Source organism: Xenia sp. Carnegie-2017, unplaced genomic scaffold, assembly GCF_021976095.1.
Source record: "Xenia sp. Carnegie-2017 unplaced genomic scaffold, XeniaSp_v1 HiC_scaffold_19, whole genome shotgun sequence".
Taxonomy (NCBI): domain Eukaryota; kingdom Metazoa; phylum Cnidaria; class Anthozoa; order Malacalcyonacea; family Xeniidae; genus Xenia; species Xenia sp. Carnegie-2017.
Genome location: NW_025813481.1, coordinates 5,076,335 through 5,103,858, shown reverse-complemented (window position 1 = coordinate 5,103,858; position 27,524 = coordinate 5,076,335). Strand labels below are relative to the sequence as shown.

Genomic DNA, 27,524 nt, shown 5'->3' with positions numbered 1-27,524 from the left:
TATAAAACGATAACCATAAATCACGTTCACAGCGTATATACCAACCTTTTCTTGCCAATTGTTGATTTCCGCTTGTAATAAACCTCGGAAGTTCAACAGACTTATCAAATTGCCAGATTTTTCTGCTTCGATGTTAAGAACAAAACCATCGATGTTTGCGATCAGCTGATACATCATCAAAAAAATAAAAAAATACAATAACATGGACAACGGTTGAAAGTATCACTACAATGATAGGGGGATATACTGAATGGAACCCTTATCGAACCATCCTATCCATACACGCACCTTTTCTTCCTTTTTGTCAGATGACAACGGCTCAATTTCATTTCTAACATCTTGAAGAACGCCTGAATACGTTAGAATAACGGCGTTCTAAAGTCGCTTCATTTTCACTAATCTTATATGAAACATGTTTTCTCTCACCTTGAGTTGAAATCATTTTATTTAAACGACGAACGTCCTTGAGTGGAGCCCACATTTCACTACCATCAGTCTCAATCAAGTAAACCGGGTCTGTTTCTAACGATTCAACCTTGGTAACCACGCCTAGTATACCATAAGTCCCTTTGATAACAACAACACAGTCCCCGATCTAAAGACAATGATGAAAGAAAGTAGAAAATCCATATTTCCTTTCAAATCGAGTATTTGTTCTTCCTCTCCTTACCGTGACTTCTCTGGGTATGACGTCACGTACAATTCCCCACGTGATCATTAAGAGCAAAGGAAATTTGATCATCCTTTGCGTAAAAAACGCACATGAATTTTGTTATCAATATCATCAATGTAACCACGATAGTAGAAATCATCGGAATATTTTGCCCACAATAATGTTCGTAAAGTAAGACGATTCCCTACAGAAGAAAATAATTCATAGGTCAACAAGGCTAGCCGCTTATACAACAGTAACCTTACTGAAAGCTGAGAATTCAAGATGATTTCACTAATGCTTACCTTCTTTCTTAGGGACTCTCATCAACCTTAGATCGTAGAAGGATACTTCATGTAAGGCACCGTTATCGAACTGAATTTCACAGCCACCAATCGTGACTCTTTTCACGCGACCTGATTGCATTAACGGTTTGCTTGGGATCGGAGCTATTACGTCACAACCAACTTTCAAGTTCTCACGACGTGGCACGCGATCGCGAGCTACACCCAAGGGATCGTTGATAAAATGGTAAACATACGTCCCATTGGTAAACTTTACTTGATAACGCCAATCTTTTTTGGAGATGAAGCCTGGAGCATAAATTTGATTATCAGATAGCCGAGCCCAAACCGAACTAGAGACGACAAGCTGGTTGCGAAGGCCTAAATAAATATTAAACAGCATTGACTTATCACTTGGCAACGTTTCGCTCATTCAGTCATTAAACAAAATAAAAATAAAACTGAAAGAATTTCAATGTTCGAATCAACCACGTTTCTGACGGTAGACACACGTGTCAAAAATACAACATCCAATTACAACTCGGACAATCAAATGGTCGGACATAATATTGTGTATGTAGAATAGTGGCAATAAAATAGAAAGAAGATACTCCTGGGGCATTCGTAAATCCTATTTTAGAAATCCAAAACGACTAATTATAAAGGCAGAAGGTTTAAATACACATAGTGCCTTACGCTTAAGAAGGTATCGGGAAGCATGGACCGAAAACGGGGTTTTTTGCTTTCGAATTTTATTTATTTGTTTTATATTATCCCTTCTCAAAGATAAAATAAACCAAGCAATGTTTTATACAATTTTTATTGGTTTATATCTTTCTGATTTAACTCTCTCATTTACTGTTTCTCATGCATCATGAGCAAACCATCCATGGGCTTCATGGCAAACAAGGATTATCTGGTTTCCTTAATTAACATGCGACGTTCTAGTGCTCAACTCTCTCCCGGTATCGGGAGGCATGTACAGAAAAAGGGATTCTTCGTTTTCAAAATTTTTCTTTTTTTCAAAATTTGAAAAAGAATTCATCTCATAAAAGAAGCAAGAACATCTAAGGATACTGCAAAGGTTTAAACAACTTCTGCCTTTTTGACTTATCATTTAAAGTAACACTAAAAGCATGCTTACACGTTTTTTACTTGTTACCTTTTACAATGTAACTTTCTCATAACTCTCTCGTGATGAACGAGAGCCTCCTTATACAATATAACTCTCTCATCATGAACGAAAGCACCCACGAGCTTCGTGGAGAAAAAGGATTATCTACTTTTTTATAATAGTTAACATTTAACGAAGATAACATTTAATAACCGAAGATAGCATTTAATGAAGTAAATTTAACCCTTATGTTATAAAATTGTAAGTCATTTTGGATGATAAATTTCTACTTGCCTTGCATTATTTTCATGATTAAATCTAAAAGTAACTTCACTTCTCGAATGATATTTCGATTAAACAGTACACTTTTCGGATTCAAAGGACTTCTTTTGATCACATAAAGACAGCTGTCTAATTTATTACGTACCTACATGAAGTATGCATTTCATCGCGAGCAACAACCTACCAAAAAATATCCAGATCCGATTTTAGCTGCATCAAAGTCAAGCCCAGTAACAATCCTTACAAAAAAAGTCATTAGCGCGACAACATGCCTGTATTCAAGCTTTCTTTCGATCGTTATGCTTTTTTCTAACGCAAAATATTTAATATTTACTGTTATGCCTTCTGCCTTTATAAACAATCGTTCTGAATAACTAGAATCAGATACCCCACAACTCAAAAGCATCTCATAACCATTTTACTGCCACTGTTCTACATAAACAACACTATGTCCGACCATTAGTTTGTCCGAATTTTGTAATTTTATCTCGTAATTTTGACGCGTGTGTCCACCGTCGGAGAGGTGGATTAGGTAAAAAATTTCAAGTAAATACCTCCAATGTTCACATTTTTTATCAATCGGACAAGATCAAGAGGTTTTTCTTCTTCTTGCTCGGCAGAAAATCTTATGAAAATAGTTGGTTCTTCTTGGTCTTGAATGACTTTTGTAACCACACCTACTTTCATCGGTTCCCCTTCTTTAATCAACGCGATAACTAACTGATTGACAGCAATCTCTTTGATCAGCGGTGTTTGGTCAAGAACTACCCCTCTAACGTCATTTACGTCATATGACCACGTGGTGGAAGCATCATCCATGATAACAGACATTCTCTTGTCCATACTCGTTAAAAGTCCTGGGGAGTAGCTTATGGCGTCAGGAGCTCGAGCAAATACACGACTGCCTGGCACTAGTTGCCCTCTGGCAACTAAATAAAAATTTGAAAGTAAGTCGTTTTCATGATGTACATAAACTTCATTCAAATATGAATTAAACTCACCAGGTTTTAGGTACCATTTTCTCGAGTAATCTATATCGGTTGTTTTAAATAAATTTGGAACATCGTCACCAGCTCCCTCGCCGTCCTCCGCCTAAGAATAATGAATTTTCAATTCTGGTTAACGCAATCCTTCTCTGCAGGTGAGAATAATTTGGAGATCTTACTTTAGAAGGAGAAATTGATGATACAACAGCTGATGCAATGCCAACAAAAGCTGGAGATATGTTGAGATATGCTGTAGAAGCGTTAATACCAACACTCGAAGATCCAATGCTCGAAGAGTTGAAAATCAAGTTAACATGTTTCATTCTAAGCACCTACATAAAACAACATACTTTTAACGTTAGAGAAATCAAATCCTTAAACATGAAGTAATGCTATATGAATATCGACTAAAATCTTACATCAGCTTGAGAAATATCACGGCGACTTTTCTCAAAAGAAGCGGTTACAACATGAATATCTTGCAAGTTGGTCTGAAACCAAATTTTCTTATCCACAGTTGTTAAAGTGACATCCAAATTGTTCTAGTCATCAAAATTACCAAATTTAACGTTACATTACGGAAAGAATTGATACGAAGTAAAATAAACTAAATATTTTTGTGCACCTTCATAATGAGAGTGTTGGTATTAGCCAATTTCGCATCAGCCAAGAAATAGATCTCTGGTTTTTTAACAAGTAACTTTACTTCAAGCGATGAGCTATTATTAACGACATTTGGTGTCCCTGTTGACGGGCTAGCAAGCTCTGTCGATAGGATTTTTGCCTCAGCAATAGCTTTGCTCTCTACGTCTTTATGAGCATTTTCATCAAACGAGTCAGTAAACACACGCGAAAGAACCAATAAAAATTCGACGTTCACAATAATCGAAATGCTGTTCACAAGAATGTTGACTAGAAAAAAAATCCTAATCAATATTGCACAGCATAATGATTTGAAAAATTCAAAGCCGTACCTTTCTTTTCTAATTCCTTCGTCTGTGTAAACTTCACATCGATCATATTTAATTCGTTAGACTGCTCGTCCTTTTCATCATATCGTCTTTCTATCATCCTACGTACGTACAAAGAAAGAAATATAAACATAAAATCAAGTATGAATCGTACATACACTACGAATTTTTTGTAATCTAACGTTGTAACTCCTTTCTCATGAGCGGATCTTTTATCCTTCAATGTTATCATCCTTATAACAACTGACGTTTCCATTGCTCCATTAGTAAGCAACGAACCAATCACGTTCAGATAATCTAATGACGAAGAACCAATAATATCGTCCTTTGCATGATCCAATGTTGAAACGTTGCCTAAGACCTAATAAAAGAAAGAAATAATATGTAATAACTTAGAGGGAATTTCTATAGAGTTGTAGTTGAACAGTTATGATTGGTACGATAGTAAAACTATGTTCCAGAGTAGATATAACAAACCAGAGGCTGAATATTTTGATAATATCTTGTTGTAATTTTTTCAATATTGAACTGAAATTTCACAGAAACCCATGTTTTGTCATCTTCATTCAAAACTACAACCACATCTATATGTAAACAAAAAAATACACAACGACTGATATGAAAAATAAATTACGAAAATTTTCTAATGTTGATGACGTCACCTGGATCATTAAAAACTGACAAAGATGATACAGAACTTGAATCCGTGTCGTCTACAAAATCTAAAATGACAAATAAAACTTTTCGAAAGATTGTAACCACGTATCTACATTAATCCTAAAGTTATCTCAAACCACAACTATCCCAAGCTATACTTAGTTGTACTTATGTAACCCTTTTCTCGCTCTTCAACATACCAATCAGATCAGATCCTTCCGTTAAGTTTTGTGATGTAATATCCAGTATAGTCCTCACGTCATCTGTTCCGATATCAATCTAAAATCATTTTGAAACTGTCAAAATCCAATAAGCCAAACATTTATTCAAACATTTAAAATCAACTTACTTTAAAAGCATGAAGTTTGGCTGTGACGTCAACATCCGGGATATCGTGATACCAGGAAGAAAGACTACGGAGAAGTGTCACAACCATAGACATTGGTTGAACGATTGTTCTTTGAGCGGCAACTGTTTCATCTTCAGATATAATGGCACTACAAAACAACATAAACTAACTTAAACAACTTACAAGCGCTGTACGGTTTGTAAATAATTTAGAACATACACAGAAAGTTGGTACGGTTTGTAAATACTTTAGAACATACACAGAAAGTTGGTACGGTTTGTAAATAATTTAGAACATACACAGAAAGTTGGTACGGTTTGTAAATAATTTAGAACATACACAGAAAGTTGGTACGGTTTGTAAATAATTTAGAACATACACAGAGAGTTGGTACGGTTTGTAAATAATTTAGAACATACACAGAGAGTTGGTACGGTTTGTAAATAATTTAGAACATACTCAGAGAGTTGGTACGGTTTGTAAATAATTTAGAACATACACAGAAAGTTGGTACGGTTTGTAAATAATTTAGAACATACACAGAAAGTTGGTACGGTTTGTAAATAATTTAGAACATACACAGAAAGTTGGTACGGTTTGTAAATACTTTAGAACATACACAAAGAGTTGGTACGGTTTGTAAATACTTTAGAACATACACAGAAAGTTGGTACGGTTTGTAAATACTTTAGAACATACACAGAAAGTTGGTACGGTTTGTAAATACTTTAGAACATACACAGAGAGTTGGTACGGTTTGTAAATAATTTAGAACATACACAGAAAGTTGGTACGGTTTGTAAATAATTTAGAACATACACAGAGAGTTGGTACGGTTTGTAAATAATTTAGAACATACACAGAAAGTTGGTACGGTTTGTAAATACTTTAGAACATACACAGAAAGTTGGTACGGTTTGTAAATAATTTAGAACATACACAGAGAGTTGGTACGGTTTGTAAATACTTTAGAACATACTCAGAGAGTTGGTGCGGTTTGTAAATAATTTAGAACATACTCAGAGAGTTGGTACGGTTTGTAAATAATTTAGAACATACTCAGAGAGTTGGTGCGGTTTGTAAATAATTTAGAACATACTCAAAGAGTTGGTACGGTTTGTAAATAATTTAGAACATACTCAGAGAGTTGGTACGGTTTGTAAATAATTTAGAACATACTCAGAGAGTTGGTACGGTTTGTAAATACTTTAGAAACATACACAGAAAGTTGGTACGGTTTGTAAATAATTTAGAACATACACAGAAAGTTGGTACGGTTTGTAAATAATTTAGAACATACACAGAGAGTTGGTACGGTTTGTAAATAATTTAGAACATACTCAGAGAGTTGGTACGGTTTGTAAATACTTTAGAACATACACAGAAAGTTGGTACGGTTTGTAAATAATTTAGAACATACACAGAAAGTTGGTACGGTTTGTAAATAATTTAGAACATACACAGAGAGTTGGTACGGTTTGTAAATAATTTAGAACATACACAGAAAGTTGGTACGGTTTGTAAATACTTTAGAACATACACAGAGAGTTGGTGCGGTTTGTAAATAATTTAGAACATACACAGAAAGTTGGTACGGTTTGTAAATACTTTAGAACATACACAGAAAGTTGGTACGGTTTGTAAATACTTTAGAACATACACAGAGAGTTGGTACGGTTTGTAAATAATTTAGAACATACACAGAAAGTTGGTACGGTTTGTAAATAATTTAGAACATACACAGAAAGTTGGTACGGTTTGTAAATACTTTAGAACATACACAGAAAGTTGGTACGGTTTGTAAATAATTTAGAACATACACAGAAAGTTGGTACGGTTTGTAAATACTTTAGAACATACACAGAAAGTTGGTACGGTTTGTAAATAATTTAGAACAGACACAGAAAGTTGGTACGGTTTGTAAATAATTTAGAACATACACAGAAAGTTGGTACGGTTTGTAAATACTTTAGAACATACACAGAAAGTTGGTACGGTTTGTAAATACTTTAGAACATACACAGAAAGTTGGTACGGTTTGTAAATACTTTAGAACATACACAGAAAGTTGGTACGGTTTGTAAATAATTTAGAACAGACACAGAAAGTTGGTACGGTTTGTAAATAATTTAGAACATACACAGAAAGTTGGTACGGTTTGTAAATACTTTAGAACATACACAGAAAGTTGGTACGGTTTGTAAATACTTTAGAACATACACAGAAAGTTGGTACGGTTTGTAAATACTTTAGAACATACACAGAAAGTTGGTACGGTTTGTAAATAATTTAGAACAGACACAGAAAGTTGGTACGGTTTGTAAATAATTTAGAACATACACAGAAAGTTGGTACGGTTTGTAAATACTTTAGAACATACACAGAAAGTTGGTACGGTTTGTAAATACTTTAGAACATACACAGAAAGTTGGTACGGTTTGTAAATAATTTAGAACAGACACAGAAAGTTGGTACGGTTTGTAAATAATTTAGAACAGACACAGAAAGTTGGTACGGTTTGTAAATAATTTAGAACAGACACAGAAAGTTGGTACGGTTTGTAAATAATTTAGAACAGACACAGAAAGTTGGTACGGTTTGTAAATAATTTAGAACATACACAGAAAGTTGGTACGGTTTGTAAATACTTTAGAAACATACACAGAAAGTTGGTACGGTTTGTAAATACTTTAGAAACATACACAGAAAGTTGGTACGGTTTGTAAATACTTTAGAAACATACACAGAAAGTTGGTACGGTTTGTAAATACTTTAGAAACATACACAGAGAGTTGGTACGGTTTGTAAATACTTTAGAAACATACACAGAAAGTTGGTACGGTTTGTAAATACTTTAGAACATACACAGAGAGTTGGTACGGTTTGTAAATAATTTAGAACAGACACAGAAAGTTGGTACGGTTTGTAAATAATTTAGAACAGACACAGAAAGTTGGTACGGTTTGTAAATACTTTAGAACATACACAGAAAGTTGGTACGGTTTGTAAATAATTTAGAACAGACACAGAAAGTTGGTACGGTTTGTAAATAATTTAGAACAGACACAGAAAGTTGGTACGGTTTGTAAATAATTTAGAACAGACACAGAAAGTTGGTACGGTTTGTAAATAATTTAGAACAGACACAGAAAGTTGGTACGGTTTGTAAATACAACATACACAGAAAGTTGGTACGGTTTGTAAATACTTTAGAAACATACACAGAAAGTTGGTACGGTTTGTAAATAATTTAGAACAGACACAGAAAGTTGGTACGGTTTATAAATACTTTAGAACATACACAGAAAGTTGGTACGGTTTGTAAATAATTTAGAACAGACACAGAAAGTTGGTACGGTTTGTAAATACTTTAGAAACATACACAGAAAGTTGGTACGGTTTGTAAATACTTTAGAAACATACACAGAAAGTTGGTACGGTTTGTAAATACTTTAGAACATACACAGAAAGTTGGTACGGTTTGTAAATAATTTAGAACAGACACAGAAAGTTGGTACGGTTTGTAAATAATTTAGAACATACACAGAAAGTTGGTACGGTTTGTAAATAATTTAGAACATACACAGAAAGTTGGTACGGTTTGTAAATACTTTAGAAACATACACAGAAAGTTGGTACGGTTTGTAAATAATTTAGAACATACACAGAAAGTTGGTACAGTTTGTAAATAATTTAGAACATACACAGAAAGTTGGTACGGTTTGTAAATAATTTAGAACATACACAGAGAGTTGGTACGGTTTGTAAATACTTTAGAAACATACACAGAAAGTTGGTACGGTTTGTAAATACTTTAGAAACATACACAGAAAGTTGGTACGGTTTGTAAATACTTTAGAAACATACACAGAGTTGGTACGGTTTGTAAATACTTTAGAAACATACACAGAAAGTTGGTACGGTTTGTAAATACTTTAGAACATACACAGAGAGTTGGTACGGTTTGTAAATAATTTAGAACATACACAGAGAGTTGGTACGGTTTGTAAATAATTTAGAACATACACAGAAAGTTGGTACGGTTTGTAAATAATTTAGAACAGACACAGAAAGTTGGTACGGTTTGTAAATAATTTAGAACATACACAGAAAGTTGGTACGGTTTGTAAATAATTTAGAACAGACACAGAAAGTTGGTACGGTTTGTAAATAATTTAGAACATACACAGAAAGTTGGTACGGTTTGTAAATACTTTAGAACATACACAGAAAGTTGGTACGGTTTGTAAATAATTTAGAACAGACACAGAAAGTTGGTACGGTTTGTAAATACTTTAGAACATACACAGAAAGTTGGTACGGTTTGTAAATAATTTAGAACATACACAGAAAGTTGGTACGGTTTGTAAATACTTTAGAAACATACACAGAAAGTTGGTACGGTTTGTAAATACTTTAGAAACATACACAGAAAGTTGGTACGGTTTGTAAATACTTTAGAAACATACACAGAAAGTTGGTACGGTTTGTAAATACTTTAGAACATACACAGAAAGTTGGTACGGTTTGTAAATAATTTAGAACAGACACAGAAAGTTGGTACGGTTTGTAAATAATTTAGAACAGACACAGAAAGTTGGTACGGTTTGTAAATAATTTAGAACATACACAGAAAGTTGGTACGGTTTGTAAATACTTTAGAACATACACAGAAAGTTGGTACGGTTTGTAAATAATTTAGAACATACACAGAAAGTTGGTACGGTTTGTAAATACTTTAGAAACATACACAGAAAGTTGGTACGGTTTGTAAATACTTTAGAAACATACACAGAAAGTTGGTACGGTTTGTAAATACTTTAGAACATACACAGAAAGTTGGTACGGTTTGTAAATAATTTAGAACAGACACAGAAAGTTGGTACGGTTTGTAAATAATTTAGAACAGACACAGAAAGTTGGTACGGTTTGTAAATAATTTAGAACATACACAGAAAGTTGGTACGGTTTGTAAATACTTTAGAACATACACAGAAAGTTGGTACGGTTTGTAAATAATTTAGAACATACACAGAGAGTTGGTACGGTTTGTAAATAATTTAGAACATACACAGAAAGTTGGTACGGTTTGTAAATAATTTAGAACATACACAGAAAGTTGGTACGGTTTGTAAATAATTTAGAACAGACACAGAAAGTTGGTACGGTTTGTAAATAATTTAGAACATACACAGAAAGTTGGTACGGTTTGTAAATAATTTAGAACATACACAGAAAGTTGGTACGGTTTGTAAATAATTTAGAACATACACAGAAAGTTGGTACGGTTTGTAAATAATTTAGAACAGACACAGAAAGTTGGTACGGTTTGTAAATACTTTAGAACATACACAGAAAGTTGGTACGGTTTGTAAATAATTTAGAACATACACAGAAAGTTGGTACGGTTTGTAAATACTTTAGAACATACACAGAAAGTTGGTACGGTTTGTAAATACTTTAGAACATACACAGAAAGTTGGTACGGTTTGTAAATAATTTAGAACATACACAGAAAGTTGGTACGGTTTGTAAATAATTTAGAACATACACAGAAAGTTGGTACGGTTTGTAAATAATTTAGAACATACACAGAAAGTTGGTACGGTTTGTAAATAATTTAGAACATACACAGAGAGTTGAAGAGAAGTAAATGAAACATTCATTTTATCAACGACAACGATTTCCTTATCCATATCTCCTTTAACGATCTCGAAATTATTATGTACTTCCAGATTACCAAAATTAACAACGAGAGCGCGATCTGAACAACTGCTTACTGGGATGATTACAAATGGAGCTTGGATAGAGATGTCCAGTTTAATTCGTGGAGAATTCTTGTTATATTCTTGTAACTAAATTATACAAATAAAACAAGACTAAATGACAATACAATTTCAGAATACTATCCGAATGTTTTTCAAGCATATTTTTACCGATTGTGTTGCAGTTTGAGCTGCAGCACTGCCAGCATTTTGAATTGCTTCCTGCGCTTGATTGAAGTTACTTAAGAAATTCTGGAAAAAAATTTATCAAAGAATTACGCACAAGAAGATGACACTAAAAGAGTGATAGATTTCTACAATTAAGCAACAACAACTGAAATCGACTAATTTACCAATAATTTGCGAATAAAACCATACAAAAAGACCACACGAATTCTCCCAACATTCATTAAAAACTGTGTGTCAACTTTCTCCATATTCGCATAATTATCTCCATTCGTAGCATTGTTAAATACCACAACCTACATGTAAATATGATCAAAAGTTTCATTTCAATCAATATAGGATTAGTTGAATAAACCTTTCCTTACTTTAACGTAAAAAACTTCTTCGTTAACAATTGAAACAATCTGAAATACAACACATTATTTTCTTGTTAATTACGTTAAACAAAATTGACTTGATTTGTTTTACACAAACGAATATCAATACCTTAGGATACAAAACATCCATAACACCATCGGTTACGGAGAAATCTTTCATTCTATACAAGTCAACAACATAACATGTTTGTAAATGTAGATCGTCCAGGTTGGTATAGTCCTGAGAAGGACTGTTTTTGTTGTTGTTGACTTGGTATAGTCAACAACAACAAAAACAGTCCTCCTCAGGACTATACCAACCTGGACGATCTACATTTACAAACATGCAACGATACTCCCGGGTTCTAACCATTAACTCAACAACATAACATAAAAAAAATATGTTCGCATACATGACATAATATTTTTACACAGTACCTTGCTGTAACTTCAATTCTGTCCGTCAACATGAGCATTCCAGCTTCTAGTTCTAAAGAAATCATCGCTTTAATCAGGGATAGATCCAGAATCATTTTTGTGTTGGGGGAGGAGGGTGCTATAGTTTGGATGTACGATGTCACACTTTTTTTTGTTAAAATCTGTTACCTTTTAATATGATGGGGAGATTTTTGGAAGTGCGCTCCATTAAACACTCATCACAATAACTTTTGCTTAATTGTTTGATATAATAGTATTTTGTAGAGATATAGGTACACTTCGCTGCACTCCTTTCTTAAATCCATCCCTGCCTGGCTTTAAACAAAAGCATGGTTTCGTTGATAAACAGTGTTGACTTACGTTTCATTTGGAGTTGGCCAAGGTCACCTTTCACTGAACTTATTAAAACGGAAAAGAATCCTAGATATGCATGAACTTTTAACTGAACAACTTCATCTTCGCTAGCTTTTTTCACAATCAATCCTTTTTCTTGAGCTCCAGTCTTTTCATCAACACCTACATTGCTTTCAGTTGTTCCCAACTGCTCTACTTGTTCAATCTTGATTTCCTCTTCGCTGGAAAAGTTTTATATGTCAACAACATGCATTATTTACTAACAGTTCCCGCGAAAAGCAAATAAATACCCAGAATACCTTGCAGGCAAAATACTGTTGACAAACGCCATAATATTTAAAAGAGCCTCTTGATGCAACACCACCTTAAGATGGGACAATTGAACATCTATATTTTTTAGAGTCGAATTAAAATCATCTTTAAAACGTGGATGATTTTTGCCAGCCTAAAATGATGAAGAAAAAAGGTAATCAATACGTAATCAATGCTTACACATCAATACATAACCAATATTTTACTAGCATGGCAACCATTCAACAAAACACACAAATTATCACAACAACAAGTTTCAAACTTTACCTCGATATACTTCACATTGAGAATATCAGCATCTGCCGGAGTACTCACAAGCTCCAAAGCTTCCCCATCTATCCCATGCACCATCTCCTTAACCGTTACAGCACCTACGTTAGCAAGGACAGAGAGATCATATTGTCTAATAGACACTTGGGATCCAAGCCTTAATAGATCTACTTCAAGCAAAGGAGACTCAATTCCAAACTGGTCTTTTTTTAACAATGTGACGTTAATCTGAAAAGAAATTAGAAAAATAAGAAATATTTGCAAAGAACTTTTTACAACAGAACCGTTAATAGATTGTTACCTGAACAATTTCAAACTTCAAGGAAACGTTAATTTGCTCAGATTTTGCCAGCATCATCGCTTCTCTTTCTTCACTAGCCAAGCTTATGAATAAAATAATGACAAATATTGACACTAAAAGCATTCAACAATAATGAAACATTACAGACAACTTATGTACCGGGCCAAATCCTCCATGTACTGATCAGGAAATTCGGGAGGTGTTCCAAAAGTCTCTTCGGATACTTCTGCTTTGATGTCTGTTTCAATGACAGCGTTTAAAGTGGACACCTTTGCTGCTGGCTGAACTTCGCGTACGATAGTCTCCTGGGGTGTACTTGCAGCAGGGGATTTTTGAGTACTTCCAGGAATAGGAATGGATAACGCCAACTAAACGACGATCAAGAAATAACGCTCCGTGTTTATCAATAAAGCTATATCTTGCTACCACTAAAAGTAACATTTACATAAGCAATGTTAGAAGTGTGGCAATTTTCAATCACTGTACCTTCAATAATTCGTCGAGTCTTTTGTCTGTGACGTCAATTTTCACCATCGAAAGAAGACCATTAAAACGTATTCTAACAGAACATAGATAACACTTGGTTATTAATACGATGTGATAGTCAAAACCTTGTGCTGAGAGCCGTCACTTTTATGCATTCGATCAAAAAAAAAGCAAAACATAATCCTCAATTACTGGAAAAGCTGTAGAAATGAATTTTGAAGCTAATCGATGGTTTTAACAGAAGCCTTTGCTTTGAAAAAAACTTAAGAACCGAATGACCAATCCAATAAAACGATTGTAAATAATTCTTTAAAACTGATGACGTACTGAGTCAAACGAACATCTTCAGGTGCAAGACATTTAAACAACTGAATGTTTATTGCAAATGGATTCAAGACGTGCATGGATGAATGGTTTTCATAACGTATTTCTTTCCAATTTTCACCTACAAAAACAATGATATTAAATGAAGACGCTACGTCGCAGTACTTTGCCAACAAATATACAAATCAAGAAGAGAAATGCATATAAAAGTGATGAATTCTCAAAAGCCGACAAACCTGGCTTTGCATAGATTACTTGAAGATTATTGAGCTCAATATCAAAGCGATCGTAGACTCTAGTTTCAAGTTCCTCAGGACTCAACGACTGAAAATTTGTATAAACATGCATTACTAGATAGGAGATCGACCATTTGTATATCATGATGATGATGACGACGATTGCTACGTACCTTAGTGTTAGTTAAACGTTCTTGAGATGGATCTGTGCTCACTTTAAGACTGCCAAGGTCAACAACCAATATTGCAGAATTGCTAAAGAAAATATAAAAACAGACACGTTATTCAATATGTGGTTGTTCTCTTATTGAAAAATCTCTACCGTACTCTGTTAAAATTCCTTTCTCTGCTATGACAATATACGGCGAATGAATGAATATGTCAATATCAAGAAGCTGAAATGCAAAAATATCGAAGATAAGAAATCTTCATACTCTCGTTTTTAATACACTAAAAAAAATACACTGAAAAAACAAATGTGTTATTAATGTTGCTGTACCGTACGAGTTTCAATGGCGTATGAAAGATTTGCACGAGACTGATTTCGTATCCCGTTTATTTGTGAATACGCAGCAGCCGAGATTCTTAAAAAAGTATAAAAGAAAAATTGTTGAAATGTATAGCATGATGAAAATATTTGGAATAAATAATTTTTGTTTACTCTGCAAGTTGAACATCTTCTGGAAGTGTGAAAAAATTCATCAAACTTTCAATTGTTTCCTGAATTTGAAAACGAGAAATTTTATTTTCAGGAAATATTTCTGGGAAAACAAGGAGAGATAAATATTGACTAATTGATATGATTGATCTCACCGCATCATAAAGGATTTCTATTGGCTGAACTTTTAATCGAAGTCTCTGATCTGCTTTTCCATCAAGAGGATTCGTTTCAAACGAAGCGTAAACGTAATCCTTTATATCTAACAAAAAAAATAAGATATAAGACACCAATGGACGTCCCCCCCCCCATTTCTATCTTTTATAAACAACGACACTCTACACATCGAAGTCAGTACCCCTTTTCATATAAAGTAAATCTAGTGACGTACCAGAGTGTCCTGGCAGTGATCTTATTATCTCTGGAGCGTCATATAAACTACATCTAGTGACGTACCAGAGTGTCCTGGCAGTGATCTTATTATCTCTGGAGCGTCATATAAACTACATCTAGTGACGTACCAGAGTGTCCTGGCAGTGATCTTATTATCTCTGGAGCGTCATATAAACTACATCTAGTGACGTACCAGAGTGTCCTGGCAGTGATCTTATTATCTCTGGAGCGTCATATAAACTACATCTAGTGAACGTACCAGAGTGTCCTGGCAGTGATCTTATTATCTCTGGAGCGTCATATAAACTACATCTAGTGACGTACCAGAGTGTCCTGGCAGTGATCTTATTATCTCTGGAGCGTCATATAAACTACATCTAGTGACGTACCAGAGTGTCCTGGCAGTGATCTTATTATCTCTGGAGCGTCATATAAACTACATCTAGTGACGTACCAGAGTGTCCTGGCAGTGATTTTATTATCTCTGGAGCGTCATAAAAAAATACATCTAGTGACGTACCAGAGTGTCCTGGCAGTGATCTTATTATCTCTGGAGCGTCATAAAAACTACATCTAGTGACGTACCAGAGTGTCCAGTGATTTTATTATCTCTGGAGCGTCATATAAACTACATCTAGTGACGTACCAGAGTGTCCTAACAGTGATCTTATAATCTCTGGAGCGTCATATAAACTACATCTAGTGACGTACCAGAGTGTCCTGGCAGTGATCTTATTATCTCTGGGCGTCATATAAACTACATCTAGTGACGTACCAGAGTGTCCTGGCAATGATCTTATTATCTCTGGAGCGTCATATAAACTACATCTAGTGACGTACCAGAGTGTCCTGGCAGTGATCTTATTATCTCTGGAGCGTCATATAAACTACATCTAGTGACGTACCAGAGTGTCCTGGCAGTGATCTTATTATCTCTGGAGCAGCTTGCTTTGCCACAGAGCAACCATGAACATTCATCTTTTCAAGTTTTCCAACAACACTACACGTTAAATATTTATTAATATTCCTCCAATTTCAAACTTTATCCAATGAAATAACGTACCTCACAGCCAGTGAACCGGGTCTATAGCCAAGTTCCATGAAAAGATTCGTAAGCGTGACGTTCGATACGCAAATTTCTGGCTTCAATGAATCATTGCAAAGTTGAATATGTATTCTTTGTTGGCTGAATTTCAGTTTGTATGCAACATACTGAAGGAAAGATAGTGAAATAAGAAGACAAAACAGAAAATAAATATGAAAAATATTTTAGTGAAAATTAACCTCTGGAGGCAACTTGTCTGGTGCTTCATTTTCACTGTAACCAATAGCAGAATATAACTTTTTCTCCTCTGCTTTCTCTTCCTCGAGTGTCAATCCTAAAGCTACAAAATAAATTTTCGTCAACCATGAGATAAAGAAAGAATCAGACGTTTATTTAATGAGATGTCGATTAAAAAGCAATCGGCTGTACAATGCTGCAAATTGCTACACAATGCTGTACAATGCTGTACAATGCTGCACAACGTTGCAAATTGCTACACAATGCTGTACAATGCTACACAATGCTGCACAATGCTGTACAATGCTGCAAATTGCTACACAATGCTGTACAATGCTGTACAATGCTGTACAATGCTGCAAATTGCTACACAATGCTACACAATGCTGTACAATGCTGTACAATGCTGCAAATTGCTACACAATGCTGTACAATGCTATACAATGCTGCACAATGCTGTGCAATGCTGTACAATGCTGTACAATGCTGTACAATGCTGTACAATGCTGCACAATGCTGCACAATGCTGTACAATGCTGTACAATGCTGTACAATGCTGCACAATGCTGCACAATGATGTACAATGCTGCACAATGCTGTACATTGCTGCACAATGCTGTGAAATGCTGTACAATGTTGTACAATGCTGTACCTGATTTTGAGTCCGACTTTTTTCGAAACAAGCCTGAAAACCAACCACCTTCGCTTTTTTTTCTTTGTTCGTTGAGCTCATAATTTTTACCTTCTTTTTTTGTCTAGAAAATTTTTTTAACAACAACCATTATAACATAGAGAAATGAAACAAAAAATAAATTGTTCTATCCAAATTCACGTTTATCGCTCATTGCAAACAGTCAGTTGAAACCATTCTTTCAAAGATTCGAGACATACCAAATTGTCCAACAAAACTATCTTATTTAAAAGTATACATCCTTAAAAAGTGCAACATACCTCTATCTCAGCTTGCCTGCGCCAAATGGTTATGTTCAACACATCTAATATTTTCTCGTAGTGATCGATTTCCTTCTGAGTGTTTTCACAAATCGTCTTACGGGACAGTTTCTTTTTATATAGATTCATGTATTTATGACAGTTCATTCTAAAAAAGTTGAAATGCAAGAACCAGTAATCTTTACACATATAAAGTTGCAAAAACTAAAGCGTACGTACCTGTGTTCGACGATGTATTCCCATGACCAATTTTTTGATCGTCTCTTGATATCTTCCTCTAAAATAGCCATGATTGCATAGTTCCACCTAAAATTACATCAAGTATTGTTAAAAATGAAGTTCTGTCTACACACAACCAATATACGTAGACTATGAAGTAAATGGTTTGAACTCAGGAGTATCGTTACATGTTTGTAAATGTAGATCGTCCAGGTTGGTATAGTCCTGAGAAGGACTGTTTTTGTTGTTGTTGACTGACGTTTCGACAACCTTAGCGGTAGTCATCTTCAGAGTCAATTGAGGAGTAAACGTCAGGTTAGCCGTATTTGTTAGCCGTATTTTACACAGTACAATGACGTAAGAACCAGATAACAAATACGGCTAAGCTGACGTTTACTCCTCACTTGACTCTGAAGATGACTACCGCTAAGGTTGTCGAAACGTCAGTCGAACTATACCAACCTGGACGATCTACATTAACAATACGTAAACTATGATAAATAAACACATCATTGAGACAGTACCAAGCTCTTTTATTTTCTTTCACACTAACTGATGGTCTATATTTTCGATATTGGCAGTTTGTCTTCAATCTGTCCATGTTTTCAACCAATCTCATGACGTTTTTGAATTGATGTTTTGCTAGTTGTACATGAAGCTCTTCCATAATGATTTCAACAAACACCTTAGATGGACACTAAAGTTCTAGAAACTTGTTTACAAACCTTCATCAATACATTTGTTGTAATGAGACAATATTTGGAAAATATACTATTGTAAATTAGTCATCCATGCTTATGACAAATTTAAGCTCCACTCTGAGGCAAAATGTGGGGAATTCCATTAAAAAAGATTCTATGGAATATGTTATTGAATCTTTCGTATTAATGTGTAATAACACTTCTATAAATATGTTATAGCATATAGCTTCCTTTAAAATAATCAAGAGGATCTTGAACATACTATAAGAGAACAAAAATTTCAAACTGACAGCACTAAAATATGCTACCTTAGGAATGTTGATGTCGGGAATAGAACTTGTGTTTAATTTTGCCTTGGTATCAGATGAAAGTGGCTCAATGACTAAAAAACAAAAGCATTGATTTCTTTTTAAATGAATATTGATATGAATTGCTAAAGGATGAATTTTACCATAAGTATAATTCTCAGGTCGATTGATGCCAAATTTACCAGTTGCAATTCCAGCCTTGGCCATGTTCTGAAAAGAAATAAAATCAACTTAATAAACAGTTAATTAGTCATATAAAGTTTGGATATACTCACCAGCCATTCATCCATACTTGGTGCTTTTCCAATAACATCACCAGTATTAATATATACTGATAAATTATTCATTTTTACAAGCTATTAATAATGGAAAATATTCCAGTTAAGTTTCTATAAGCAAAGAACAATATACATATTTTGATAGTTAACTTATCTATGGTTGATGACAGTATAACATACACTTATCTATGGTTGATGACAGTATAACATACACTTCTCTATGGTTAACAGTATAACATAGTGATACACTTCTCCATGGTTGATGACAGTATAACATAAACTTCTCTATGGTTGATGACAGTATAACATACACTTCTCTATGATTGATGACAGTAAAACATAAACTTCTCCATGGTTGATGACAGTATAACATACACTTCTCTATGATTGATGACAGTATAACATAAACTTCTCTATAGTTGATGACAGTATAACATACACTTCTCTATAAATAATGACAATGTAGCATGCACTTCTCTACGGTTGATGATAATTTAAGATACATTTTTCTATGATTCTTAAAAGTATAATTATACTTCTCAATGACTGATGACAGTATAGCATACATTTCAACAGTAAATCATACATTTATCTGCAGTATTGAAGACTTGACAACATCTTATAAAGCCTTAAATGTTAGAGACAATTTTATATGCAGCTTAGCAACATAAATTATGTAACAAACCTTGTTCACCAAACTTTGTTTAGGATCAACCATATCAGGTTTCCATTCATCATTTACTGACTACGTACATAAAACAGTTCACAATATTTAACACAAATTAATAAACTGTTGAAATTTTTATGTAATTGCTATATTTGCTTCACCTGAGCTGTAAGATTTTCAAGAGTTACACCAAGGGAGAAGGTATTATCCTCACTCGAAACCTGCAATGTGATGAATTAAAGTGTTTAATCAGTAAAATTTCTTGATATTTTTATTAAAGATAATGACATACCATATCTTCATATCTGACATGGATATTGCTCACAAACACCTGAATAAAACAATAAGAAAATTTCCACTTGTAAACAACATAATCAATACATGTTTGTAAATGTAGATCGTCCAGGTTGGTATAGTCCTGAGAAGGACTGTTTTGTTGTTGTTGACTGACGTTTCGACAACCTTAGCGGTAGTCATCTTCAGAGTCAAAAAATTGATAATAATATTGCTAAAAATAATAATTGATAATAATTGATAAAATTGATAATAATAATAATAAATTGATAATAATTAATAAAATGCAAACAAACAATGGAATGCAAACCTGAATATTTTTCACAATATGCAAGGCTAGTTTTTCAGTAAAACTTAAATTTTTTTCGTGGTCATCTTTAGCTAAAATTAGAAATCAGTCAACATTTCACAGTGAAGGAAAAAGTGGATAATTTTTTTTAACAAAAAGTATAAATTACTTTTTTTTTTGGCCTCCTCAGCATATCTTATTGCATCTTCTATAGCAGTGAGCTCATTTTGCTTTCTTTCCTGAACAAGCTTTTCTTCCTTCTCAGCATCATATTTCATATCTATAGGTAACCAATAAGATGAGCTTATATATCACATAGTATTTGGTGATATTTTCACAAATTCTTCATACGAGTGTTTGGTCTTGCAAGAATGTAGACTTCATCAACTCTTGCAACAACAGGCTCAGAATATAAGTTCTTCCACGGGATTTTCAAAACAAGCTTGCCTGCAAAGAAAACATTGACAGCACTGATGAAAAACATTAGTCATCAATCATTTGCCTATCACTCAATGTACCCAAATGTCCCCGAACAATCTTCAATGGCAAGTTAAGTACATCCTAAATAATAAAACAAGTATTTAGATAACATCTCATTAACATAAATAAATCTTGCAGACAAAAGTTAATCATCACACATGACAGGTTTTATGTCCACCAGCAATGTGAGCACTTTCCTTGCACAGAAAAGCACAGCAAAAATAAATGTAGTTTTGCAGGAGTAGTACAGTGTTTTAAAGGCAGCATTCGCTGACAAAAACTCAATTGAAAAATAAACTTTTTATTTACGTAACAAACTTCAAGTGCTTTAATTTGCCAGGTGGCAAAATATTCGTCCAGATTTAACTCTAGAATTCTAAGAGAAAAGAAATAGGACACAATACCAAAGCATTTTCCTTAAAAACAAGATTTTCGAGCTTTACATCGCCTGAAAATAGATAAATTTAGCAAAAGTGTAAAATAAAAGGTCTGTTTTACAATCCCATGTCAGTCACGAGATGTGTAATAAGTGGTAGCCATACCTCCCCAAATACTCATTTGAAACTGAGATGAGTCCAAATTTTCGACATATTGACCAAGAACATTGTTCAAAATACTAACAACGTGGCTTTCAAACACCATGTTGTATTATTTTGCGCAATATAAATAGCTGTTATGTCCTTTCGTTTTTGAAAACACACGATTAACCAACCATAATATTAACAAGCACTTATACTGACACTTGACCCGGTTAATCACCCCGGTAACAAACTCCCCGTGCATTCCGCATATTATGGTAATTATCGAAAGAGGTTGGGGCTGTTAGTGACGTTTCAGTAAGCTAGTACTCGTTATGTGTTCAGAAAGTGTAAAGCAAAGCTTGGAAAAACATTACACAAATCGAAATATTTTTAATATAAATTTGCAAGTTTCTATTATTACAAAAGTAGTGTACTTTCACAAAATGTTTTTACCAGCAGTACACTATTAACAACATGGTAAGAAGCATATTTAACTAGGATGTCACTTCCTATAATACAAACAATTTACAATGTCATGGGCCCCAGACAGATGTAGGTAAATATCACTTATTAGTTACACCTTGCAATAATGAATTTATTATGCTACATTACAACAAGCAGAATCTAGCATTATGTTTTCCATATTCATCACTTAAATATCAACATACTGTGCATTGTGATTAAGCAAAAAAATAACAAATGTCTCCTGCATAAGGATCAATTTGACTCAAGACATTGTCACAATTTTTCTTTAAGTCATTGTATGCTTTTTTAAGTCTGTTAAACTTTTCCTGGATAAACTCATTGTTCATCTTATCCCTCTCTTCAGGTTCTTGCTCATCAAAAAGATTGGACCTAGCCCAAAGTGTTTCTGACAACTTCTTAAGTTTTCCAAGCAGATAATTATTTTGTTTTATCACTTTGTAATGTTTAAGCAAGACTTCATCAATTTCCCTTAATTTTCCAAGTAACACATTAAATTTTTTTGCATGTTCTTGAAACACTTTTTGAATGGCAACAGGAATCATACCCTGTATAAAGAAAGTAGTACTATTTATTGATATGTACACAATGTACAGTAACTTGGGCAATTATTTAAATTAATCATAAGAAAATTTGAGGAACCTGTCCTTAACATGTTTTTCTCTAGGTGAAAAAACAACCAACATAAACTGAAACTTGCTTAAGATGTTTAAAAGTAAATCAATGTATTATGTATTGGGACTGTTCAGCTTGATAATCACCTTTCATAAGTAATCCTCCAGAACATTCTTAATATATTGAAATACAATATAGTGTTACCTTTCCTGCTATACCAGCTTTCCTTATACATTCAGCTTTTGCTTGACCACAATATTCATTGAAGTTTTTAATGATCTCATGGTATCTTTTACACAATGTTTCTGATTCTTGCAATGACTCCATTACAGAACTCTTAATCTCATTCAATTGCCAAGAAACATTACAACTGTTGATGAACGCTTGCTTTAAATTTTCAATAGCTCTACTGTCATCTTGGGCTTGTTCTTTAATGTTATTTATGTGAATTTCTGCATCCACAATTAATATTCTGCATTCAGCAGCAAGATTACACAGACTCTGGTGATTGAAATGGGTGGGAGCAGTTAATTACTTATTAAATGTATAAAAGTCAATCTACCTAAAATTACTATGGCAAACTATAGAGAATCAATTTCATAACTTACTTTCATCAACTCAGCATATTTTACATTTGCGTTTTCAGATATTGATGAAAGCTGTAACTCATTTTTTTCTTGAGGTTGTGCCATGATGCCATCAACATTTAGGAGTTTGATACAAGTGTTTGATTCTCACTAAAATACCATGCGGAAATGATATTACACTGCGAAGACTAGTGACTAGTTGACAGCGCACGTTGCATTGTGGTATATTTGAGGGGACGCTTTGCTTTACTAGCTCGTAAACAACTTTATTTTTTACCTGGTGATCATTGTTAGCAAAATACTGAATAGTTGGAGTTGATTTCTGACTGTAAAATAATAAATATAATGGATGAACAGCATAATTGCGCGGAAAAAGATCAAGTTTGCCTTCATTCTGACTGTGATATTGTATTAACTGAGGATGACATACCTCGTGCCAAGCTCTGTAAGCCAGTCGAACAGTGCTCGATGGCAATATTAAAGAGATGGCTTTCGTGTCGTGGAGCTAAAATTACTGGGAAAAAGCTTGAACTTGTGAACAGGTATGTGGATTTTTTTTATCAATTATCAAATTATGTGCGACGGTGCGACCTCTCAAACGTCTTAAAATAATTGCTTATTAATGTATCTTTTCAGAGTAAAGTTAACAATGGATTGCATGGACAAGTTGTTGACCCTGACAGTGGAAAGAACTATCTAAAAAAAAGGATCACTCTAAGTACTCCTCAGACGACACCAGATGAAGCACTTCCCATTTCTGGATTCCAAGCAGATCTTTCAATTTTACCAAGGGTGGGGTATGCCGACATTTGGAAGTTTCTGATAGATGATGTTGAAGTTAAAAAGCAAATATCTACCGAAAAACCTTTTGTGAAAGGTTATAATTTCTTCAAGTCTGGCAATGTTCAACAAGTTCTATCACAAACAAGAAATAGTTTATATTTTATAAAAAGCCAAGTGCTACCTTCCATAAAAAAAGATAGTTACACAGTCAAACTAACAATGAATGAAAGATCTCTTGTGCTAAAAGCTTTCTGTGATTGCCCTGCTGGAATTGATGGACACTGCAATCATGTAGCTGCTACATTGTTCTTGCTGGAATCTCAAGATTGTTCCTCAAATAAAGTAAACAATTTCGGCTTGCAAAATTCTGTTACTCCTTGCACTTCAAAGCCTTGCACTTGGAATATTCCTAAAAGAGCTGCTAAAGCTTCCCCAATACAGGGCATAATACAATATAGTGTTAACTTTCCTGCTATACCAGCTATGCTTTCATGCCTTATACATTCAGCTTTTGCTTGACCACAATATTCATTCAAGTTTTTATAGATCTCATGGTATCTTTGACACAATGTTTCTGATCCTTGCAATGACTCCATTACAGAACTCTTAATCTCATTCAATTGCCAAGAAACATTGCAACTGTTGATGAATGCTTGCTTTAAATTTTCAATAGCTCCGCTGTCATCTTGGGCTTGTTCTTTAATGTTATTTATGTGAATTTCTGCATCCACAACTAATTTTCTGCATTCAGCAGCAAGATTACACAGACTCTGGTGATTGAAATGGGTTGGAGTAGTTAATTACTTATTAAATGTATAAAAGTCAATCTACCTGAAATCACTATGGCAAACTATAGAGAATCAATTTCATAACTTACTTTCATCAACTCAGCATATTTTTCCTGTATCAGATATATTGCAACAGTTCGATAGAAAATTGTAAATAAAAAACACTTTAATGTATTTGAACCATTTGAACAAGTTGTAAACAAACCTCGAGAAAGAATTAAATTGGATGATTGAGATTGTTGATTCCGCAAAATGAGATTGTTGATTCGTCACCTAAACTTCGCGAAATGCCGCCTTTCAATGTATCTACTTTTCATGACAATCTTTTCAACCAACTGGTTTCTTGTTATTCATTATAATGGTAAAGAAGGCCAGTGATGATGCAAAACTCTAAGGTTGTTAAATTCGTGAAGAAGGGTTCTATATCAAAGCTGAGAAAATATTTAAAAAAAACGATGTGAATTTAAACAGAATTCGTGATAATGAAGGCAGAAGCATGCTGCATTTATCTTGCTATTTAGGAGACTATAAAATGTCACGTTATTTACTTCGTAATGGAGTCGATCCTTGCCTTACTGATGATGATGGCAACACTGCTTTACATATAGCTTTGAAGTATGCACTAGAATCCTATAAAAACACAATGCTTTACGATCTAATTTATTACTTAAAAAGAAAATCTCGACGTGTTATGAACTTGGCTAACATCTTTGGTGAAACACCCAATGATTTGTACACAAAATGGAATTCTATCATGACAAGTACTTACGTAGAAGAAGACGAAGTTAAACAAAAGTTGAATGAAGAGGAGGAAGAATGGCGGAAAAAATTAGCTTATGAGGAATCTTGTGAAGATTACTATTTCAAACAGGATGAAATTCCTCAAGAAGATGTAAGTGAGACTTACAATGATTGGGCTGAACGAATTAGACAAGAGTACTTCTCAAAACATAAAAGGACTGCAGGTTTGAATATTTCACATCAACACAAGGAAAAAGAGGTTGACTCTGAATGGAAGGAAGAATTGACAAAACAACTTGCTGAAGGTCATGATAACTATATTAGAAGAACAAGGTTAAAGAAAATGGAACGAGAAAGAGAAAGATATGAAGACATGTGTCATAATGTGTTTGAAAATGGAGGAATGAAGCCTCTTTCATTTGACACTATCCCTTGGCCATGTATAGGTAGTGCTGCTGACATTGTAGATAAGTTGTGTGAATGGGCTGGAGATGAGAAAATTACATACCTGAAAAGACAAAGAGTAAGATGGCATCCTGACAAGTTTGCCCAAAGATGCCGTCATCGTATCAAAGAGAATGATTTGAACACCATAATGGATTTAGTCAAAGAGATTTCCCAAGGCATTAATATGATGTTAAGTTCATTATAAAACCTACATTAAATTTTCATGTTTAAGAAATGATATATGTATTATTGAAGAAGAAACCCTTCTTGGAATAAATAATTTTTCTCTAAGATAAAAGATATAATAATAATAATTGATAATAATTAATAAAATGCAAACAAACAATGGAATGCAAACCTGAATATTTTTCACAATATGCAAGGCTAGTTTTTCAGTAAAATTTAAGTTTTTTTCATGGTCATCTTTAGCTAAAGTTAGAAATCAGTCAAGATTTCACAGTGAAGAAAAAAATGGATAATTTTTTTAACAAAAAATATAAATTACTTTTTTTTTTGGCCTCCTCAGCGTATCTTATAGCATCTTCTATAGCAGTGAGCTCATTTTGCTTTCTTTCCTCAACAAGCTTTTCTTCCTTTTCAGCATCGTATTTCATATCTATAGGTAACCAATAAGATGAGCTTATACATCACATAGTATTTGGTGATCTTTTCACAAATTCTTCATACAAGAGTTGGGTCTTGCAAGAATGTAGACTTCATCAACTCTTGCAATAACAGGCTCAGAATATAAGTTCTTCCACGGGATTTTCAAAACAAGCTTGCCTGCAAAGAAAACATTGACAGCACTGATGAAAAACATTAGTCATCAATCATTTACCTATCACTCAATGTACCCAAATGTCCCCGAACAATCTTCAATGGCAAGTTAAGTACATCCTAAATAATAAAACAAGTATTTAGATAACATCTCATTAACATAAATAAAACTTGCAGACAATAGTTAATCATCACACATGACAGGTTTTATGTCCACCAGCAATGTGAGCACTTTCCTCGCACAGAAAAGCACAGCAAAAACAAATGTAGTTTTGCAGGATTAGTACAGTGTTTTAAAGGCAGCATTCGCTGACAAAAACTCAATTGAAAAATAATCTTTTTATCTACGTAACAAACTTCAAGTGCTTTAATTTGCCAGGTGGCAAAACATTGTCCAAAACATTTAACTCTAGCATTCTAAGAGAAAAGAAATAGGACACAATACCAAAGCATTTTCCTTAAAAATAAGATTTTCGAGCCTTACATCGCCTGAAAATAGATAAATTTAGCAAAAGTGTAAGATATAAAGGTCTGTTTTACAATCCCATGTCAGTCACGAGATGTGTAATAAGTGGTAGCCATACCTCCCCAAATACTCATTACAAACTGAGATGAGTCCAAATTTTCGACATATTGACCAAGAACATTGTTCAAAATACTAACAACGTGGCTTTCAAATACCATGTTGTATTATTTTGCGCAATATAAATAGCTGTTATGTCCTTTCGTTTTTGAAAACACACGATTAACCAACCATAATATTCACAAGCACTTATACTGACTCTTGACCCGGTTAATCACCCCGGTAACAAACTCCCCGTGCATTCCGCATATTATGGTAATTACCGATAGAGGTTGGGGCTGTTGGTGACGTTTCAGTAAGCTAGTACTCGTTAGAAGTTATGTGTTCAGAAAGTGTAAAGCCAAGCTTGGAAAAAC

General features: G+C 34.0%; 5 protein-coding genes across 5 annotated transcripts; 2 read left to right on the top strand and 3 right to left on the bottom strand.

Annotated features, from left to right (window-relative positions):
• Window positions 1–447: 447 nt before the first annotated feature.
• Window positions 448–21,692, bottom strand: LOC124438864 (vacuolar protein sorting-associated protein 13A-like). Its single transcript, XM_046989073.1, has 52 exons — window positions 21,386–21,692; window positions 21,248–21,291; window positions 20,882–20,924; window positions 20,715–20,810; window positions 20,533–20,643; window positions 20,385–20,455; window positions 20,073–20,111; window positions 19,942–20,001; window positions 19,799–19,858; window positions 19,111–19,191; window positions 18,979–19,045; window positions 18,836–18,909; window positions 18,351–18,511; window positions 17,827–17,913; window positions 17,608–17,755; window positions 17,309–17,411; window positions 16,659–16,759; window positions 16,438–16,586; window positions 16,280–16,374; window positions 15,137–15,243; window positions 14,985–15,043; window positions 14,823–14,907; window positions 14,651–14,718; window positions 14,497–14,578; window positions 14,324–14,411; window positions 14,091–14,208; window positions 13,764–13,836; window positions 13,437–13,645; window positions 13,278–13,359; window positions 12,974–13,204; window positions 12,694–12,839; window positions 12,401–12,615; window positions 12,041–12,092; window positions 11,733–11,784; window positions 11,612–11,650; window positions 11,414–11,542; window positions 11,232–11,312; window positions 10,927–11,150; window positions 5,296–5,443; window positions 5,147–5,225; window positions 4,952–5,011; window positions 4,767–4,873; window positions 4,472–4,650; window positions 4,293–4,390; window positions 3,944–4,230; window positions 3,738–3,860; window positions 3,498–3,650; window positions 3,334–3,424; window positions 2,887–3,261; window positions 958–1,317; window positions 671–857; window positions 448–595 (listed from the first exon to the last, which is right to left on the bottom strand). The coding sequence occupies exons 1-51, from the start codon at window positions 21,483–21,485 to the stop codon at window positions 739–741; spliced, it is 6,009 nt and encodes a 2,002-aa protein (XP_046845029.1). The 5' UTR covers window positions 21,486–21,692; the 3' UTR covers window positions 448–595; window positions 671–738.
• A 42-nt stretch (window positions 21,693–21,734) lies between these two features.
• LOC124438870 lies at window positions 21,735–23,188 on the bottom strand. The gene is made up of 3 exons (XM_046989082.1): window positions 23,071–23,188; window positions 22,667–22,963; window positions 21,735–22,395 (listed from the first exon to the last, which is right to left on the bottom strand). The coding sequence occupies exons 1-3, from the start codon at window positions 23,152–23,154 to the stop codon at window positions 22,045–22,047; spliced, it is 732 nt and encodes a 243-aa protein (XP_046845038.1). The 5' UTR covers window positions 23,155–23,188; the 3' UTR covers window positions 21,735–22,044.
• Window positions 23,135–24,825, top strand: LOC124438874. Its single transcript, XM_046989085.1, is given in 3 exon segments — window positions 23,135–23,591; window positions 23,686–23,740; window positions 23,743–24,825. Coding segments are annotated over 3 exon segments (861 nt in total). The 5' UTR covers window positions 23,135–23,394; the 3' UTR covers window positions 24,352–24,825.
• Window positions 23,963–27,454, bottom strand: LOC124438871 (vacuolar protein sorting-associated protein 13-like). The gene is made up of 8 exons (XM_046989083.1): window positions 27,170–27,454; window positions 27,031–27,074; window positions 26,663–26,705; window positions 26,496–26,591; window positions 26,314–26,424; window positions 25,169–26,237; window positions 24,710–25,051; window positions 23,963–24,602 (listed from the first exon to the last, which is right to left on the bottom strand). The coding sequence occupies exons 1-6, from the start codon at window positions 27,267–27,269 to the stop codon at window positions 26,017–26,019; spliced, it is 615 nt and encodes a 204-aa protein (XP_046845039.1). The 5' UTR covers window positions 27,270–27,454; the 3' UTR covers window positions 23,963–24,602; window positions 24,710–25,051; window positions 25,169–26,016.
• Window positions 24,965–26,039, top strand: LOC124438868 (NF-kappa-B inhibitor-like protein 1). The gene has a single exon (XM_046989080.1). It carries the CDS (start codon window positions 25,117–25,119, stop codon window positions 26,011–26,013), a length of 897 nt encoding a protein of 298 aa, XP_046845036.1. The 5' UTR covers window positions 24,965–25,116; the 3' UTR covers window positions 26,014–26,039.
• Window positions 27,455–27,524: the final 70 nt, after the last annotated feature.